General features: G+C 40.0%; 2 protein-coding genes across 2 annotated transcripts; both read left to right on the top strand.

Annotated features, from left to right (window-relative positions):
* The first annotated feature begins 1,793 nt into the window (after positions 1 to 1,793).
* LOC149017063 (Ribosomal protein S5/Elongation factor G/III/V family protein) lies at positions 1,794 to 6,643 on the top strand. The gene is made up of 2 exons (XM_089151362.1): positions 1,794 to 2,127; positions 2,267 to 6,643. The coding sequence occupies exon 2, from the start codon at positions 2,294 to 2,296 to the stop codon at positions 5,384 to 5,386; it is 3,093 nt and encodes a 1,030-aa protein (XP_089007488.1). The 5' UTR covers positions 1,794 to 2,127; positions 2,267 to 2,293; the 3' UTR covers positions 5,387 to 6,643.
* Positions 6,644 to 11,636: 4,993 nt separating this feature from the next.
* Positions 11,637 to 13,950, top strand: LOC149017062 (transcription factor bHLH61-like). The gene is made up of 4 exons (XM_089153804.1): positions 11,637 to 12,785; positions 12,895 to 13,062; positions 13,148 to 13,315; positions 13,420 to 13,950. Exons 1-4 carry the CDS (start codon positions 12,141 to 12,143, stop codon positions 13,504 to 13,506), a joined length of 1,068 nt encoding a protein of 355 aa, XP_089009930.1. The 5' UTR covers positions 11,637 to 12,140; the 3' UTR covers positions 13,507 to 13,950.
* Positions 13,951 to 18,889: the final 4,939 nt, after the last annotated feature.

Raw genomic sequence — 18,889 nt, 5'->3', positions numbered from 1 at the left:
TTGTTTCTCGTTCTATAACAACCCAACACCGATCACTTGCAGACTTGCAGTACTGCAACTTTTATCCAAGGGTCAACTTCATGCCCAAACCTAAACCTATCAATCAAATAGTAAAAGCTAGTAAATCATTTTTAATATTTAATTTGATATTAAGTTCTAAAATTAGTTTTTATATTTTCTTTTATTTTAATTGTGTGGTTGTGACTTATTAGTAAATAATGGTAATAAAGCACTTATGAATTAAGGAATTCCCTACCACCATTCCATATTTTTTAATTTAGAATGTTTAGAATAGTATTAGAAATGGGTGAATAAAAACTAACTAAGGGGATTGAGGGATAAATTGAGTAATTCAAAGGTGACATTAATATTAAATGATTACTCAAAGGATGGGGGCTGAAAAAAATTTCAATTTTTTTTTTTTGGTGTTTGGTAAGCTCCAAAATTCTTCTTACGAAAGGGTTATTTGACGGATTTTTGTTCGCGGCTGCGCGGGTATCCATCCGCGCAGCCGTGAGAATATGCCACGTGCTATGGGAAAATTGAACGGCTTAGATTATTTTAAAAAAATATTATATTTAAAAATATTTTATAAATTACAATTATGCATCCTTTATACTTTCTAAATTTACAAAAATCAATCCCCCTCATCTCGATGAAAACAATATCCTAAACCGGATTACAAACTCCTCTAACCCCTCCAGTGTTCACCTTGGCTCTTCACCGAAAATCACCGATGGGCTCTTCGGACATCTTGCCGCTGCTTCCGTTGCCGCACCGTTCTTCGGGACATTTGCTTCTGTTGCCGCACCGTTAGTAATGCCCGTAACTCCGGCCCAACGGTGTCCTTTCCCTTGATTTCCATTTTCTATGAGTTATTCTTTTCATGAGGGCAGCCATAAATGTCATTCATTAAGAATTATAGGACTTTTACTGCACGTCCCTGTAGCCGCTTCAGTAGTATTCCACTTCCCTGCAAAAAAAAAAAAAGAAAAAGAAAAAGAAAATCACCATATTGCCACAATAGCTTCTTTGTGACTTTTTCTTGTCATTCCTAATAGCATGAGATATTCTACATCATATAAAACTCTTAAAGACGGTTCTAATTGTTTCCTAATTCTTACATTTTTTCTCCTCTGACTAATAATAAATTTGTAATTTCTTGAAATAATAACACCTTGTTTTTTCCGGTTTCTAGGTTTTGTAATGGCAAAGCATCGTGAAGCTAAAAGAATGATCAAAGGGCTTGGTCTTCTTTGATTTGCAACAAATCTTTGAAAAAATGAATATTTGAGAATGTTGATTAATTGCTAAATGGATGACCCAAACAGATTAATTACGGATGGGCTCTTCTGGACATCCTCTATCTGTGATTCCATTGTTATAACTACGGTGGGACACCATGGGGGTAGGAATTACCGGCAGTACCAACTGTGCGGCAACGAAAGCAGTGGCAAGGATGTCCAGAAGAGCCCATCGATGATTTTCGGTGAAGCCAAGGTGAACAATGGAGGGGTTAGAGGAGTTTGTAATCCGGTTTAGAATATTGTTTTCATCGAGATGAGCAGGGTTTGGTTTTTGTAAATTTAAAAAGTATAAAGGACGCATAATTGTAATTTATAAAATATTTTAAATATAAAATTTTATTAAAAGAATCTAAGCCATTCAATTTTCCCATAGCACGTGGCATATTCTCACGGCTGCGCGGATGGATACCCGCGCAGCCGCGAACAAAAATCCTTATTGGACTGGCAGCGTAGCCTCAATTCTGATATACAGCCCTAGGATCCAAGGATACATTACAAATCACGCAACCGTTGTTTGTGCAGATCTTCAGGGACTTGTACAGAGCGACTGCAGAATTTGCACCGAAGCAGCTTGCTTTTCTTCTTGAAGCGGAGTAAACGAAACCGTGGTTTGCTTCCCTCAGATTGTCATCTTGAAGGATACTCTTAATCCTTCTCTGGTTATCACGTTTACAAGAGGTAAAAGCACTCGCGTTTCCTCTCTTTGTCTTACTATCAATTGCCCTACCCGTCGACATGTTTATTAGAATATTCAGCAACGAGCGTGTAGAACGGAATGTTGTCGCTAGGGTTTCTCCCATCTGCCACAGAAAGGAGCCCAGTAAGAGTCATTACCTCCTTCTCCACTTATCAAGAAATTACTCGTTGATTTGGTGATTCAGTATTGGGTTTTGTTTGAATTGACTTCTCTGTTTTGGTATTCTGGGTTGCTGCCTCATAAAGTCAGTCTCTTTTAACAGTTGAAATAAGCCTGACTCGTGATTAGAATGGGGGATTCCGATTGCCACAAAATTCGCAACATTTGCATTCTTGCCCATGTTGATCATGGGAAGACCACCCTTGCTGACCATCTAATTGCTGCTGCTGGAAGTGGGTTAATCCATCCGAAGCAGGCTGGTCGGCTGAGGTTCATGGATTACCTAGACGAAGAGCAGAGGCGGGCAATTACAATGAAGAGCTCTTCGATTGGTCTGAAGTACAAGGAGCACAATATTAATCTCATAGATTCACCAGGGCACATGGATTTCTGTAGTGAGGTCTCCACTGCTGCCCGATTGAGTGATGGCGCCTTGATCTTAGTGGATGCTGTTGAAGGTGTTCACATACAGACTCATGCTGTCTTGCGTCAGGCGTGGGTAGAAAAGCTTACACCTTGTCTAGTCCTCAACAAGATTGATAGGTTGATTTCAGAACTGAAACTGAGTCCAATGGAAGCTTACAATCGATTGCAAAGAATTGTTCATGAGGTTAATGGGATTGTGAGTGGCTACAAGTCAGAGAAGTATCTTTCTGATGTAGATTCGTTACTTGCTGCTCCTACTGGAGAGATGGGTGACGAGAATCAGGAGTTCATTGAGGATGATGAAGAAGATACTTTCCAACCTCAAAAAGGAAATGTGGCTTTTGTTTGTGCTTTGGATGGCTGGGGTTTCTGTATTGGGGAGTTTGCTGATTTCTATGCAGCAAAGCTTGGGGCTAGTGTTACAGCATTGCAGAAGGCTTTATGGGGCCCCCGATATTATAATTCAAAGACCAAAATGATTGTGGGAAAAAAGGGAATCGGTGGAGGTAGTAAGGCACGGCCTATGTTTGTGCAGTTTGTGCTCGAACCTCTCTGGCAGGTTTATCAGGCAGCTCTTGACTCTGATGGGGATAAAGCTATGCTTGAGAAAGTCATCAAGTCATTTAACTTGTCTGTATCTTCTCGTGAATTTCAGAATAAGGATCCAAAAGTGGTGCTTCAAGCTGTTATGAGCCGGTGGCTTCCTTTGTCTGATTCAATCTTGTCAATGGCTATTAGATCCATGCCTGATCCCATTGCCGCCCAGTCTCTTCGAATTGCTCGGCTGCTCCCAAAGAGGGAGGTTTTGGATAATGGGACTTATCATGATGTGTTGGCAGAAACCGAGCATGTGAGGAAGTGTGTTGAGGTCTGTGATTCTAATCCAGAAGCTCCTTGTGTTGCATTTGTATCCAAAATGTTCGCTGTTCCAGCGAAAATGCTTCCGCAAAGAGGTCCACATGGAGAAATTTTGAAAAATAACGTGGAAGGAGGGGTAAGTGATTCAGACGAGTGCTTCCTAGCATTTGCTAGGGTATTCAGCGGAGTTCTTTCTTCAGGGCAGAGTATTTTTGTGCTTTCGGCTTTATATGATCCACTTAAAGGAGATGGAATGCAAAAGCATGTGCAGGAAGCAGAGTTGCAGTCCTTGTATCTAATGATGGGGCAAGGATTGAAACCAGTGGATACTGTGCAGGCAGGGAATGTTGTTGCAATTCTAGGCCTTGGTCAGCATATCTTAAAGAGTGCAACTCTGTCATCCACGAGAAACTGTTGGCCATTCTCAAGTTTGGTTTTTCAAGTCGCTCCAACTCTCAGAGTGGCACTCGAACCATCTGATCCGGCAGATATGGGTGCGCTTTTGAGGGGTTTGAGGCTTCTAAACCGGGCAGATCCATTTGTAGAAGTTGGTGTTTCTGCCAGAGGGGAGCATGTACTTGCTGCTGCTGGAGAGGTTCATCTTGAGAGGTGCATAAAGGATTTGAAAGACAGATTTGCAAGGGTAAAGATTGAAGTCTCACCTCCCCTTGTCTCCTATAAGGAGACCATTGAAGGAGAGGGATCTATTCCTCCAGAGAATCTCAAGTTATTTACTGATAGCTTGGAATATGCTGAGAAGACAACACCCAATGGTAGATGCATTATTCGTGTGAAAGTCATGAAACTTCCACCTGCACTGACAAAGGTTCTTGATGAAAGTTCTGATCTACTTGGAGGTATTATTGAACGTAAATCAGAACAAAGAAGCAAAAGCTTGGAATCACTGAATGTTACTGGAGTTGAGAATCCCATCGAGGCACTTAAAAAACGAATGCTGGATGCTATAGAAAGTGATATTAAGTCTGGGAGTAAAGAAATTGATAGTGATAAAGTTGAGAAATATAAAAATTTGTGGATCCGGATCCTTCAAAGGATTTGGGCCCTTGGTCCTGGGCAGGTTGGTCCCAACATTCTCCTTGTTCCTGACTCAAAAAGTGGGGATGCTGCTTCATCTGTTCTTATACCAGGTTCACCTGTTGTATCTGAAAGATTGGGGTTTGTGGATGTTTCCTGTGCAAAGATGAAGGAAAATGATATTTCTGCTGAGACAGGTTTAGGAGCTAGCGATGCATTGTACATGGAGGCAGAGAGTCTTGCTAGCAGTGTGGTATCTGGGTTCCAATTTGCCACGGCAGCTGGACCATTATGTGATGAACCTATGTGGGGTTTGGCATTTCTCGTCGAAGCCAACATCATTCAGCCCGAGACACAGTTTGATGAGTCAGAGCCATCTACTCAACAACAAGACCTATATGGCGTCTTTGCAGGACAGGTTATGACAGCTGTCAAGGATGCATGCAGGACTGTTTTGCTGCAGAAGAAACCACGGATTGTGGAAGCCATGTATTTCTGCGAGTTGAACACCCCAACTGAATATTTAGGCCCCATGTATGCTGTGCTTTCCCGAAGAAGGGCTCGAGTTTTGAAAGAAGAGATGCAGGAAGGGTCTCCGTTGTTCACTGTGCACGCCTATGTGCCAGTTGCAGAAAGCTTTGGATTTGCGGATGAGCTCCGCAGATGGACATCGGGTGCTTCAAGTGCCTTACTTGTACTTAGCCACTGGGAAGTACTTGCTGAGGATCCCTTCTTTGTGCCAAAAACAGAAGAAGAAATCGAAGAGTTTGGAGATGGTTCTAGTGTCCTACATAACACAGCAAGGAAGCTAATTGATGCTGTGAGGCGAAGGAAGGGTCTCCCGGTGGAAGAAAAAGTAGTTCAGCATGCAACGAAGCAGAGGACCCTTGCCCGTAAAGTGTGAAGATGTCAATCCCATAGGTACCAGCAACAACTTTTAAACGGATTTTACGTATACACAATTCTCCATGCCTTGGTAAAAAGGCAAAAATGTACTTTTTAAATTTAAAAACCCAATTTTGACCGTGAACTTGATTCTTTTATGTGAGGCGGTGCTTGGATTGTACTCTGATTATAAGGAATGAAATGTATTTCTTTTCCTTGTCTGAGACGAGAACAAGTATAGCAGTGGGTGATGTTCAAAGAGCTGTATGATTCACAAAATATGCTTAAATGTTCATCTTCTATGGGAATTACCTTTTGTGAATGATATAGTAATTCTCCTTTGAAAAATAATAAAAAGCAGGTTTATTTACATGTGGAACTCTGGCTTTTATTGTATTTTAGAGCCTTGAAAACCCACCTAGGGATCATTATCAAATGTTGAACACTTCTCCACAATTGATTGCTAAAATTGTGCTTAAGTTTTCATGTATCCTTCAAGTTTCTTCACTGTGGTGGTTGATGTTAAAGCATAGCTTCTGTCAAAGAAGATGCAGCCCAAAGTAGAATTCTAATTTTCATTCAATCTGCTGGCAATTCTACTTTGGGCTGCTTCTGCATCTTCTTCTTCAGGGTTTTGCTTACATATGCTTGTAGGTAGAGGCAAGGGGTTGGAACCAACTAGTATTATGACTTCCCCTCTTTAGAGCTCACATTATGGAAGATGGAATTCAACCAAGGTTTGCCTGCTGACTCTTGCTTTATATTAATTGGAATCAAAATCAGTTTCCTTTTCAGAGCCTTGTTCTTGTCACTTAACAAAGTCAGGTTCTGCTGAAATTTTACATGTAAAAAGACGACATTGGGGATCACCTGCACACAGAATTTCAGCCTCACTTGAACTACCAGAGGACAGCTATGTGGGGGCATTGCATATGTATATGGCTTCTTGCATTCTCTGAATCTTTCGGCGGTATAGAAATGCTTTAGATTTATTTGACAAAGATTTTTTGTGTGGTCTCTACTTTTCATTCCTTTACCACCGAACCCTGGCTTTTGAACATATCAAGTTTGTGTTGATTACATTCCCAAATATGCCCCACCAGGGTTGATGAGAAATTACCCATAAACGCTGTTGCTTAGGATCCAAAGTTCTAAAATTATCTCAGGGTGAGAAATGAAAACGGATTGCTTAGCTTTTTTTTCTTTTTCGGTTGTAGATTGCTGATTCTTGATTCCCCATGTGGATTTAACAGTACCAAGTCTATGTTCTGTTCCTCTGGATTTTGCACCCTCATGCATGCGTGTGATTTATGCTAGTGAGGGCAGAAGTTGGGAAGTGTTAGAGCTATACTTGTGTTGCAACAGTTTTGCCTGGATAGCAGCTCCAAGAACTGAAGTGGAGAGTTTGGTTTATAGACTATTTATAAGATGTAATGTTTGTTTATCCGTGCCGTTGGAGAGGAAAATCTACAATAACATTGGAAGACGTCCATTCTACGTGAATTTGATCTAGACTTGGAAGCAAACACTGAAATCAAAGGTCCCAATGTCTCTACTGGTAGCTTGAATGGAGCTCATGGTGGTGTCAGAAAAAGGTCATCCCTTTGGAATTTTTTGCTTCTTTGAAATGAATAGTTGGGAGTATTTGTTGGAATTTGACAACATTGTGAAGATTCAGCATTCCCCCAACCCAAAAAAAGCAGAAACATACATTAATATGGTAATATGGAGACAGAACACAGAGAATGCTTTAGCCTGTTGCATCAGACATTGGTTTTTAGATGAATTTGTGGTAGTCATTGTGAATGGATTTACAGGCAGTGTTCTTTATGTTCTGTTCAAGATTATCACTTTGGATTGCTTAACTGTTGTGTTATTTTTGTACTAATGTGATGTTATATGAAGTTTCATATTTTTAGTTTTGATACACTACAGTAGTTCATCATTTAGTAGCTTCTGTGATTCCTGCTTTCTGGATGAGTAAAATCTTATATGATTGGATAGGTTTGAGGTTTTGGATTGTGTTGCTGTTTATTCAAATAACGGGGTTTTATGGCTTTGTCAGGAATGAGGTTTTTTCCCGACTTTAGCATCATTCCCTTTTCAATCCAAAAATACCTTTTATTGGCGTAGTGTAGAGAGGTTGTCTTCATGTTTGGCAATGATTTCCACTGATTTTCAACCCCTGTCCACGGTGTTCTAAAGAATAATTCAAGACGTAAATTAGTTGAGGTCAAGTACAAAATATTAGCATTCTGAGGCTGCCACATTCCACACCTTCCCAGTCCTCTCTCTGGGGCCCCACACACACAAAAGAAGCACCTTAATGTAGTCACAACAAAATCGTTTTCGACTTTCTCCTTTCTTCTTTCTTCTTGGGGGGGGGGGGGGGGGGGGAGTTACTATCTCAAGTCAGGCCACTTTGGTTTTCTGTCATATGGTTTCTGCATTAGTCAAGTAAGCCTAATTTCTTCCCCTACACATTGTCATAACAATCTGGTTTATGTCTAAAACTTCAACGAATGATGCCAAGTTCAGATTTGACTGATACAAGTTTGTGCAGGTTCTTCTACACAAAAGAAGCATAAGAATTGCATCTGGATGGACATCTGTGTGTTAGCATACTACCTAATGTGAGTATCACAAAACTACTGGTGTTAAATCTTGCTAGTAGCCTTATGTGATTATGTGGTGTTGCTATCAATTGCTAATATTGATCTCTAAAATGCTTATGATCAAGTTGAATGGGGCCTTTCTTGATCGGTTATGGAAGCCACAGGTCTGGGATTGTAGTGGGGAAGACAATGTAGGATTCATCTCTATGATCATTAATGGTTCTCTATTTATAGAGATGGGCATATGGAGGAATTTGATACTCAGATCTGCTTTTGCCACTATATTTGAGGGAAAGGCTGGATATGCTAGTAGTATATTGTAGGTTAACACCATATGTGTGCCTCTTCCCCCCCTCTGAAATGACTTCTTTACCCTTTTAAAGTGGGGATGGGAGAGAGAGAGCATTCTGAAATGCCAATTCTTCTGCTTTTTCCTATTATAATTCGATCCATCAGCTCCACATCACATAGCCCGAAGGGTTATTTTTAACTTCACATTTTGAATACTAGTCTGTTCCATACAGAGTTCTGGATATCAATGTTGTATCAAGATCACTGATATCAAACATTATCTGATAGAATTGATTGATACAATGCCAATACAGATCAACTGAATTAACAAAAAATTAGACCTATTGATTCTGAATTTGGTTTGTTAAGGTCTTATTCAGTCAATTCATATCAGTATTAGTAGTTACCTATAAGATACTCTGTTTTATGACATTGATTCCAAATCAACTGTTGTTAATTATTAGGGAATTGATCCTTAACAAATCAATCAGTCACAAATAATAAACCGCCAATATGTCCTGTATCGATACATGGTACAACCAGACCCTTCTTTCTGGGTATTTCTGAACAGCAAACTCCCATGCAGGAGCCAGGGTGATGGTTTATTTTAGACGAATCTTGACCATTTTGGATCCAGGCAGTATTGGAATTTGCTGGGATCAGTCTGGATCCTTATTTGGTGATTTATTCCTGGCTTCTCAGTTTAAATTATGATAACTAATGAGCTGGTAATGATGTTAACTAGTCCTTGAAAAAAAATTAGAGAAAAAAAGGGCCTCGCCCACAAGAACTTAGCCATGTAAGTAGTGTTGCCCGTGACAATAATATATATATATATATATATATATATTATTTATTTATTCCATAAGATGAGTAAACCTTTTACAATAAGTGATACAGGAATAACCATATATATATATATATATATATGTATTCCATAAAAATTTGTATCATTTGCTGTAGCTATGTGGGAAGAAACCTGTTTTTGCTCCTCTATATTTTATAGGAATTTGAAAGGGAAAAAGAGGTGGTTTTTGGGTGTGGCACAGAAGGAACGTGGACGGCACACTCTCACCATGTTTTTCATCACCAACTAACACAGGAAAAAGTGAAAGGGAGGAAAGAAAGATGAGGGAGAATTGGACAAACAGTAGGAAGCGATCCTTGATCCTTCTCTGCGAATGAGAGGAAAGAAATGATAACTGGGTAGATGAGAAGGGGGGGTTGGCAGGTGGGGTGGGTTAATTTCTGCAGGGAATAGTTGATGGAAAGATATGTATCAGGTGGGGTTGCTGGGTTGGGTTGGGTTGGTGGCTGGGGCCTTAAGGTTGTTTTATTGAGAGCACCAGAACCCTCGTCTTCTGGTGCTGATTTTGACTCATGAAGGACATTCCATTGTCCTATCTTTCGCTTCATTAGTATCTCTGTTTCTTTCAATCTTTGTTCTTTTGTTTCAATGCCAACGAAAAAATACCGATGTTTGCGGAGGAAGTTAGGGAATGGAGGTTGGGATGAGATCTGGAAGGCTTAACTTGCAGTTTTGGATTCAGACCCAATTCTTTGATCTGCTCTACTTTTAAGGGTTTTACTCGCATCATCTATAATTAATTTGGTTAAGACTGATAAGGAAAACAGAGAGAAGCTGAAGGCCTTGAGTTGGGTTTTTTCTCATAACAGAGATATGAGGGGGTGCAGCTTATAAGCCCTAGTGGCAGAGTTGAGATTTGAGAACAGGGGAGCAGAGTGAGGGAGAGAGATTATGAAAGGAAAGGAAGGTGTCATTCACATTCACTGACTCTGCTACTGCCGTGGAAAAGAGGGTGGGTGGAAGAAGAGCGGTTTTGAAGAGGCAGTTTTGAATCGATATTGTGGGCTGATCATTGGAGTCCCACCCTAAAAGAGGCACAGAAGACACTAGAGAGTAGAGACAGACAGCCAAAGAGGATGGGCGAGCCTCCCTGTGATGGTCCATTCCTTAACATGTCATTAGTACGTCACTAACGTCGTCTATTCATGTCTCTCCACTCTCTCAGAGACATAAACACAAACATGCTGTCGCTGTTGTACGAAATACCACTCTTCTCAAAACCAGTGGTGTCGGATAAGTTGGGGAAATCCCGCCGCTGGTTTCTCCTTCAGGTACCGCCAACCCTAACCCTAGGGAAAAAAGATATATTGCTTCTACGTACTCTCGTGGTCTCTTCATGTATAATTTATTTCTTCTCCTTGACTTCTCTATTGTATCGACGATCGTTACATTGGTTTCTGAAGACTGTCACACACGTGGATGCACCAGTCAACTGACACCTGTCTGAATTAGAAAGTTCACGTGTTCTCGAAGTTCGGGTCGGCCGGGTGGGTCCCTGTCTCCTCGCCTTCCTTGAGACCCGTGCCCACCTCGTTGATTCACCTTCCTTGTAGAAATTCTCCACCAGTTTTCTGATTTATGAACTCAATAGTCATTACCCCCAAAAAAAAAAAAAAAAAAAAAAAAAAAAAAAAACTCTATAGTCACTACCCACTACCCATAATCATCTCCTCCTTCATTCTTCTTCTGCGTATGATTAATCTACTGCACAAACGTCAAATTGGTAGACGTAAAATCACTTAGGAAACTGAGAGGACTGAATGGTTCAGGGAATTAATGGAATCTTTAATGGAGTCTTTGGTTCATGATTACCGTTTCTGTAGCTAGATAAGCCTCTTCTGTACTAAGCTCAGTCATCATCATTACCGGTGTAAAGATGCTATCGCCTATCAGTAACTATCAATGTTTCTTTAACCCTGATGATTGATTCTAATATATATACAATTTACAAATAGTTCCTGCTATACTGTAAGTCCATTCTTGTTTTTGCAAAAAAAACAAGCAAAAGTATACATTTATATGGCTCAGAAAAGATCCTCACGTACATACCCTAATCTTGGAAATGACCCAACAAGTACGGCTATGGAGAATTCGTATGTGCTGCCATTAATAACCAAGAATGCTTTCTATCCTAACCATAGCAGCAATTATTTGAAGTAGGTTATTTTATATTTCCTTACTAACCATCATTGAAGATGCTTCGATCAACCAAAGCTATTCCTCCTTGCCGAGCTCCCATATTTCTCTCTCTGGCTGCTGCTACAGTTGTAAATCTTGCTTTTACAGCTATCTACTGATGTAATTTCCCTTTTTCTCTGAGACTAAGAGACAGACAGATCAGAGATGGATCAAGTTAGTATTGGTCATCGAGTTTCATGCATGGTATCAGTGAGAAAAAGTGAAGAAAGAACAAAAACAAAACAACCACCCATTTGAAATGTGTGAGCTAAGCCAAGGTTTGGACTCAAAAAGAATGGGACCCAACTCAGAACTTTTCAATTTTCATGTCCGAGAGTGAGATGTGCTTTGTTTTCTGTTGGTTTCTGGTCATGATTCATGACTAATTAGTACTTCACAGGTTATATATACAAAGAACCTGACAGGGTCTATGATACTAACTCTATCATTTTCGTTTCAGACAGATTTGTGGGTCAAACTTAGCATACTGTAGGAACCTTAAAATATTATCTCTCATGGATTGCAAATTTCGGTGAAAATGACACAAAAATCACTTATTTAAAAGAAAGCAAATTCTACTCATACTATCCCCACAAAGAGGCTAAGTTTCATCTCATCCGGGTTTAATGTGGTTTATATACTAACTTGTTTCGACTTCCACGTTCTTCCATGTTCCCACAGTTTCAGGTTCTTCATTGCAATATTAATTTTCTTTTACTTCTTTCTTTATTTGCTTGTGTTTGAGTGCGTGACTGCGTGTATATAAATACCCATTTCCCAGAACTGAATGACAAAGAAGCTTCACCTCTGTTTTTTGAGAGATGGAACTCAATGAGCAGGGTTTCTTAGAGGAGCTACTAGCTCTAAGAAGAGACGCTTGGGAGAGCCTCCCTGCTACAGGAACAGGAATGAATCATTTGTTCAATAATGGGTGGAGCTTAGATTGTTTCGATGAGCAGAACCCAGGAATGAATGAGTTGTTCACTAATGAGTACTGCAGCTTAGATTGTTTCGATGATCAGAACCCATGTTTGACAGGTCCTTATTCTCCTTCCCCATGCGGCAGATTCGCAGTGTCCACAGAGCCCAGCTTCGATTCTTCGTTTGGTTATGAAACTTACTACCCATTAGAAGATGGCTTCCCACAACCACTTGCAGAGATGGATTTAGCATCTTTTGGGAAACAAGAATATGATACAATGCCATTCCCGGCGAGTCAAGAAGAGTGCCCTTCAGCCCTTATAGAAGATGAAGAACTCGGTGCTGCTCTCAGCAACAAGCTTCAGACCAGTTGCAAGGTGGAGCTGCCAGCGCAGGCTAACATGGATGTCTGTGTAGAGAGAAAGAATCGACCCAAGAAGATGGAGGGTCAACCTTCCAAGAATCTAATGGCAGAGAGGAGGAGAAGGAAACGACTAAACGATCGCCTTTCCATGCTCAGATCAGTCGTTCCCAAGATTAGCAAGGTTTCAATCGATCAAATCTGCTGTTTTTTATTCTTTAGGATTCCCCTGCTTCTAGGTTTTTTTTTTCCCCTCACAAATTAGTTCCAATGTTTACTTTTATGACCAACAGATGGACAGAACATCCATACTTGGAGATACAATCGATTACATGAAAGAGCTGCTGGAGAGGATTAAGAATTTACAGGGCGAAATCGAAGAAAGCTCAAATGAGTTGAATCTGATGGAGAACTTCAAGGAGCAAAAATCAAATGAAGTCCAAGTTAGAAACACACCCAAGGTTTGATTTATTTTCATCCCTTATGCTCTGTTCTGCAAAATCCTTTTCATATCTAAATTTCTGAGGGGTTCTTAATCTTGTGTAGTTTGATGTTGAGAGGAGAAATGCGGATACCAGAGTCGAGATTTGCTGTGCAGGGAAACCTGGGCTGTTGCTATCGACTGTGTCCACGTTAGAATCACTGGGCATTGAGATTCAACAATGCGTCATTAGCTGCTTCAATGATTTTTCTCTGAATGCTTCTTGCTCTGAGGTTTATACACAATTCAATTGAATCTACAATTTCTTTACTGTGTTTCTCTTAAAAATCAAAATCTGGCACCAGAGCTCAATTATTGCTCCTTCTTTGTGTTACAGGAGATGGAGCACAGAGCAATAATAAGTTCTGAGGAGATAAAGCAAGCATTATTCAGAAATGCAGGCTACGGAGGGAGGTGCCTGTAGAAATCAAATCAAGGAAAAATAATGTGGCCATTATAGGAGGAAGAGGAAGCTTGCTTGACTATCCAAAGTCCCAAAGAGATGGTTTTCGGGAATCTCTGGATCTTTCTTCCTTCCCAAACAATAACCCATGGACCAGCTTCTTCCTTTTCAATTTCTACCTTCTTTTTACGAATTTCAAGTAAGAGGTTGTGTAGTAAATTTGCCAATTCAAACTAGTGGTTGATATTCATACCATTGGTTTTCTTTGGGTACTACCATTGGTGTTTTTATTAACGAATGGGTAATGGCTGCTTTCTTCCTCTAGCCACTCAACTTTATACAATTTCTTTATTGAATGATTAGTTCACCATGTTTTACTCCCCCTCCCCACCTCCACCAAAAAAACGAAACAATTATTTCACTGTGCAACGGGTATGTTCTTCACAGTGAGGACGGGGTAATCATCTTGATACTCATAATTAGGTGGGGGTTCTACTTCTGATTGTTTTTTTCCTTTTCGGAATTTAGAGCTAAGTCTTATTCTTTTAATATGTGGTAGAAAAGTGGAGTGTTTGGTCTGCATTTTGGAACTAAATTTATAAGTCTAGATTGCAGTCTGATGTGAAAAAAAAAAAAAGAAAAATTTGTGTGCACAATGTGGCCTTTCCCCAGATCTCTTCCATTAATGCAACCAAATATAACCTTGAAATCAGTTAAGGCTCAGCTGAAATCAGACTAATCAAAATCTCTTGCAATACTGAATACTTTGAAGAGATGAGTAGTCCATTGCTCAACACCAAATACTAATGAAGTAAAACCCAAGAAGGAATATTAATTTGCGTATGGGTTTCTCGTGCAATTCTAGCCCAGAACACATCTTTCTTATAGTAATTAAAGCTTCTATAGAGCTCGCATGTTTCGGTTTCTTCATTCTTAGTAAAAAGTAAAAGAAGCTAGCATCTCGCTCTTGTGTCTTTAATCAGATGGTTTTCCTTCTTTTCTGGTAGAAAGCAAACTATTCATTAAGAGGTGAAAAGCTCATAGTCAAGGGATTACAAACATCCAATAGCCATGGAGTGGATAATGGCCACACGGTTGGGCACCTCACCAAGTGGACCTTCCTAGCAAGAGTATCTGCCACTAAGTTGGCTCCTCTAGCAATACAATTGAAAGAAACTGATGAACAGCATGAGACCAAGGACTGGATATCTTCTATTACCAATTGAAGGTGAAGGGGAATCGAGTGTAATGAGAGAGTGCTACATATTTGACAATGCAATGCTACTGTTGTCTCCTTCCAGGACCAGTTGATCAAGAGCAGAACTTTGCAAGAACAATATAGATTCTCTAATGACCACACAAAGGCCACAAGCGCCTGTAGCCTTGTTCGGAGATGCATCACAATTTATTTTCAGAACACCCTGTGGAGGGGGCATCACTGCAGCTTGCTAGCCTCCTCGTGAGATCCCCCCTTTGCTTTATGTTCCAGAGCAGTCTTTGTTGCAAGGGATTCATAACACATAGCAGTTACTGCCTGAACTACTTCAATAAGATCCCAGATTTTCCCCCCCCAAAGAGTAGATCATTTCGGGCCCTCCACAGAAACTACATGATGAAGGTTGATAGGGTCTCTGCTTCCCTTCGGAACTTCTTTCCTTCTACTGAAAGCAGACTCCACGAGCTTACAAACTCTTGAGAGGGAAGTCATAGTAGTGGCATCGAATTTCCCTAGTTGAACCCCCATACCAAACAGCCCTCTGGAAGTGGCAGTAAGTAAATATGTGCTCAACCAATTCCTTTTCCTCCCACAGTGTAGACTCTGCTGATCCACCTCGATTCCTTCCTCATTAAGCCTCCGCTTGTTGCTAAGCCATCCCCACAGGCTCTCCAGATCAAAGCTTTTAAGTTTTGGCAACTTGTTACCCCTCCAAATTGCCTTCCAAACTGAGTCCAGTGTAGAGCTGCATTTACTCACTCCAAATTGCCTTAAAAAAATCCTTGAATCGAATCGGAGACTGATTGTCCAAGCCAATCCCTCCCACCCAACAAATCCAGACTACATCGATCACAACATTGAAACTATTCACAAAGCTATTCTACTTCCAATTAACTAATAGTAAATTATGAATTTTGCAAGGCTTATCAAGTAAATTGATCACCTTCATCTTCATCAAAATAATTATTAGAATCATCATTTTCGGCCAAGCTGTTTGCTTGGAGATGTTTAAATTGATTGATCATCTCGCATTCACCAGAAACCAGCATTCTTGGCTATTTTGACCTTATCACTTGTATGCATACGGTTCTCTTTTTCATTGCATTGTGCAAACATGTTTTGCAGCAAAAGAAGATGAAGATTTCTTCTTGCTTCCCATCAATATAGCTGTTCAGTGTATTTCTCATGCAAATATACGTTTTTAACCTGTTTCAAAACCAAAGGACTTGCGAGACCCTTTTGCAACAACAAAAGACCAACTTCAGAATTTCGGTCTTTTTCCTCTCAACACTCATCTTAATTGGTTCAAGGAGTTTACTTGCTCTGATCCAATGGGGATAAATTCATTCTATTGTCCCAGGAAAGTGGTCGGGGTGAGGAGGAGTACTAAGATCAGAATGGACTTTATCAAAGCATTCCTGGGCAGACTTTCCTGGAACCTGGAACAGATGGAACAGGTTTAAAATTATAATAAGCAGAGACAATCAACTCTATTGAAGCACAATCAACATAACTGAATCTATAATGCAATGGGAGGCAAGGCCACAACTTAGACTCTAGCAGAATAAATAATTATGTTTTTTTAATGAAAGCACAAAGAAACAAGAAGAACAAGAACAGATCAAAGGAGGGATCACGCAGAGATTAATGTGGTTCAGACATCAATTATATGTGCTACATCCATGAGTCAAGCTGAAGATCTCTCATCCGACGAAAGAAAAATACAACGGCAAAACTAGAATGATCAGAGACAACGAATAAGTTCATCCCTCATACTGCATCATACAATGGCAAAACTATGACATTGAGCAGTAGGTTAGCAGACATCCTCTGGCATAAGCAATTGTCAGATGAGAAGTGCTACCCCAGCCAGCCACTAATCCGAAGCAAAGTACAAAGTCCTCCAATTCTTTATTGTGGAGACTACCATTTAACCTCAAATCAGCATGCTTTTGATAATGTCTAATCTTTAAATGGATGAGTATATTATCCAAAAATAATTTAGGGTTGGAGAGCTATGCTTACCAAAATGTAGTAACCATATTTCATTGATTACCTGAAGCTCTTTCTGAGAAACCTCCAATAGGAAAGTTGCAGGTTTCATGGCAGGAGAACGGACCTAGAGCCCTCTAATCGTTACCTATGCTCCCAAACTCACCTGTCTCTCCTGGTGGATTGATCTCTCTGTGTTTGAATAGGTATTGAACCAAATCGGAGAAGGAAGATTCAAGTTTCACCATTAATTTTTTCACACAGAAATTTTGATGAGTAGTTTCAAGTTTAAAGTGAAACGTGGGTTCAAGAAAAAGTAAAAACCAATATGAAGAATAAGGCCAGAAAGAAAGAAAGAAATGAATAGGTTGCTATCTACAGATAGTGGTCATGCAGAAACCTAGACCATAGACAACATTAGGACTGAAACAATGATAACATCACTGGAGAGAGACAAAATTCCCATTGCAGAAAACCAAAGAACATGAAATGGAAATTACCAGCTTGGAAACCTTCTTCCAGAAATGGGGCGACCGCTTCACAATTAGGAAAGCTCTCTGCATTGCAGCTTCTTGTTCTTTTGCCCACCCTAGAGGACTGAACCTTCATCGCGTTGCTTCCTTTTCCTGTCAACCCGAATGCCCTCGTTTGGCGTAATTTTTTTTTGTCACCATTGATCTTCCTTTGGCGCATTTTCTGCAATCTTATCACTGGAGAGAAGAGTCAGGGGAAGTCTCTTCCGCCATAGTGAACAGAAAGAGCTTCTACCAAAAAAACAAAAAGAACAGAGAGCGCCAGTAAAATTCAAATTCAAATGTTTTTACCCTCTAACGGTCCATTAGATTACATTCTCACAAAAGATTCTGAACTCGATTCTTCTTAGTTGTCAGTTAAACCAAAACCAGACATGGGGAGAACTGATCGTTTTAGGGTTTGGAACTTCTAATGTTCCTGATTAAATTAACACCTGATTTCCACTCCGCAGACAGAAAGGAAATGATCATGTTGTGCTTGTGCTTGCTCAGATACAACTACCTGCCTTTTACCGAAACACTACAAATTCTGGGTTTCTCACAATGTAAGTACCTACTGTCAATACCTATTACTTTTTTTTTTATTATTTTTTTTAATCCATGGTGTATCAGCTGATCAATGTAGAATAGCACTACTGCTCTCTAGCTATTGACCTCATGTCCACACTACTGGTAATAACAATTTACTCGATTCTGAACCTAGAAATACGTTTTGGAACTCGATTCTTCTTAGTTATCAGTTATCACTTCAAAATGCACAACCCAACCAAAACCAGACATGGGTAGGAACTACTCGTTTTAGGGTTTGGAACTTCTATGTTCCTGATTACATTAACACCTGATTTCCACTCCGCAGAGAGAAAGGAAATGATCATGTTGTGCTTGTGCTTGCTCAGATACATCTACGGATCTACCTGCATTTTTACCGAAACACTACAAATTATGGATTTCTCACATTGTAAGTACTTACTGTCAATACCTATTACTTTTTTTTTATCCATACTGTATCAGCTGATCAATGTAGAATAGCATTATTGCTCTCTAGCTATTGATCTCATGTCCACGCTACTGGGAATAACAATTTACTCTCCTGTATACTACAACTAAAAGGGTCTGGAGTATTAATCCTAGCCCCCACCCAGAATAGAAAGAAAGAAGAGGAACCCAGTTGCTAAAAAATCCACAACTCTAGATTACATGATCCACCTGCAAGTTGACATTGAAGGCAACTCCTCTGAGAAAACGTGAATTTACCAATAACTATTTAGCTCTTAGTCAACAAATCAACAATTACTATCCACAACTACTTTTAACACAAATCATCAATGAATCCACTACAAACAATAGATGACAAGAAACTTCCCATAGAAATACTGTACAGATATACATTACACTCGGCATTGTTTAGTTTCCTGTCACAACTCGATTGTGAGACAACCAAATCATTGTAAGATTTATCTCCAACTATTTGGAGTGGCTAAATGGATCTCACTGTTCCAGTCCACTTCCATGTGTTCTGTAACAAGTGGCCTCCTTTATTGAAAATAAACAAAATTGACCTTGCAGAAGATGTGATCACGAGGGGGAAAAGAATCCAAAGGAAACCTACTAGTCGAAAATAGGGATGCTACCTGTCACTTTTGACCACTACCCTCCAGAGAAG

Source organism: Hakea prostrata, chromosome 4 (assembly GCF_041222555.1).
Source record: "Hakea prostrata isolate BN-2017 chromosome 4, UWA_Hpros_2, whole genome shotgun sequence".
In the NCBI taxonomy this organism is placed as follows: Eukaryota; Viridiplantae; Streptophyta; class Magnoliopsida; order Proteales; family Proteaceae; genus Hakea; species Hakea prostrata.
This window is presented reverse-complemented; position numbering and strand designations above follow the sequence as displayed.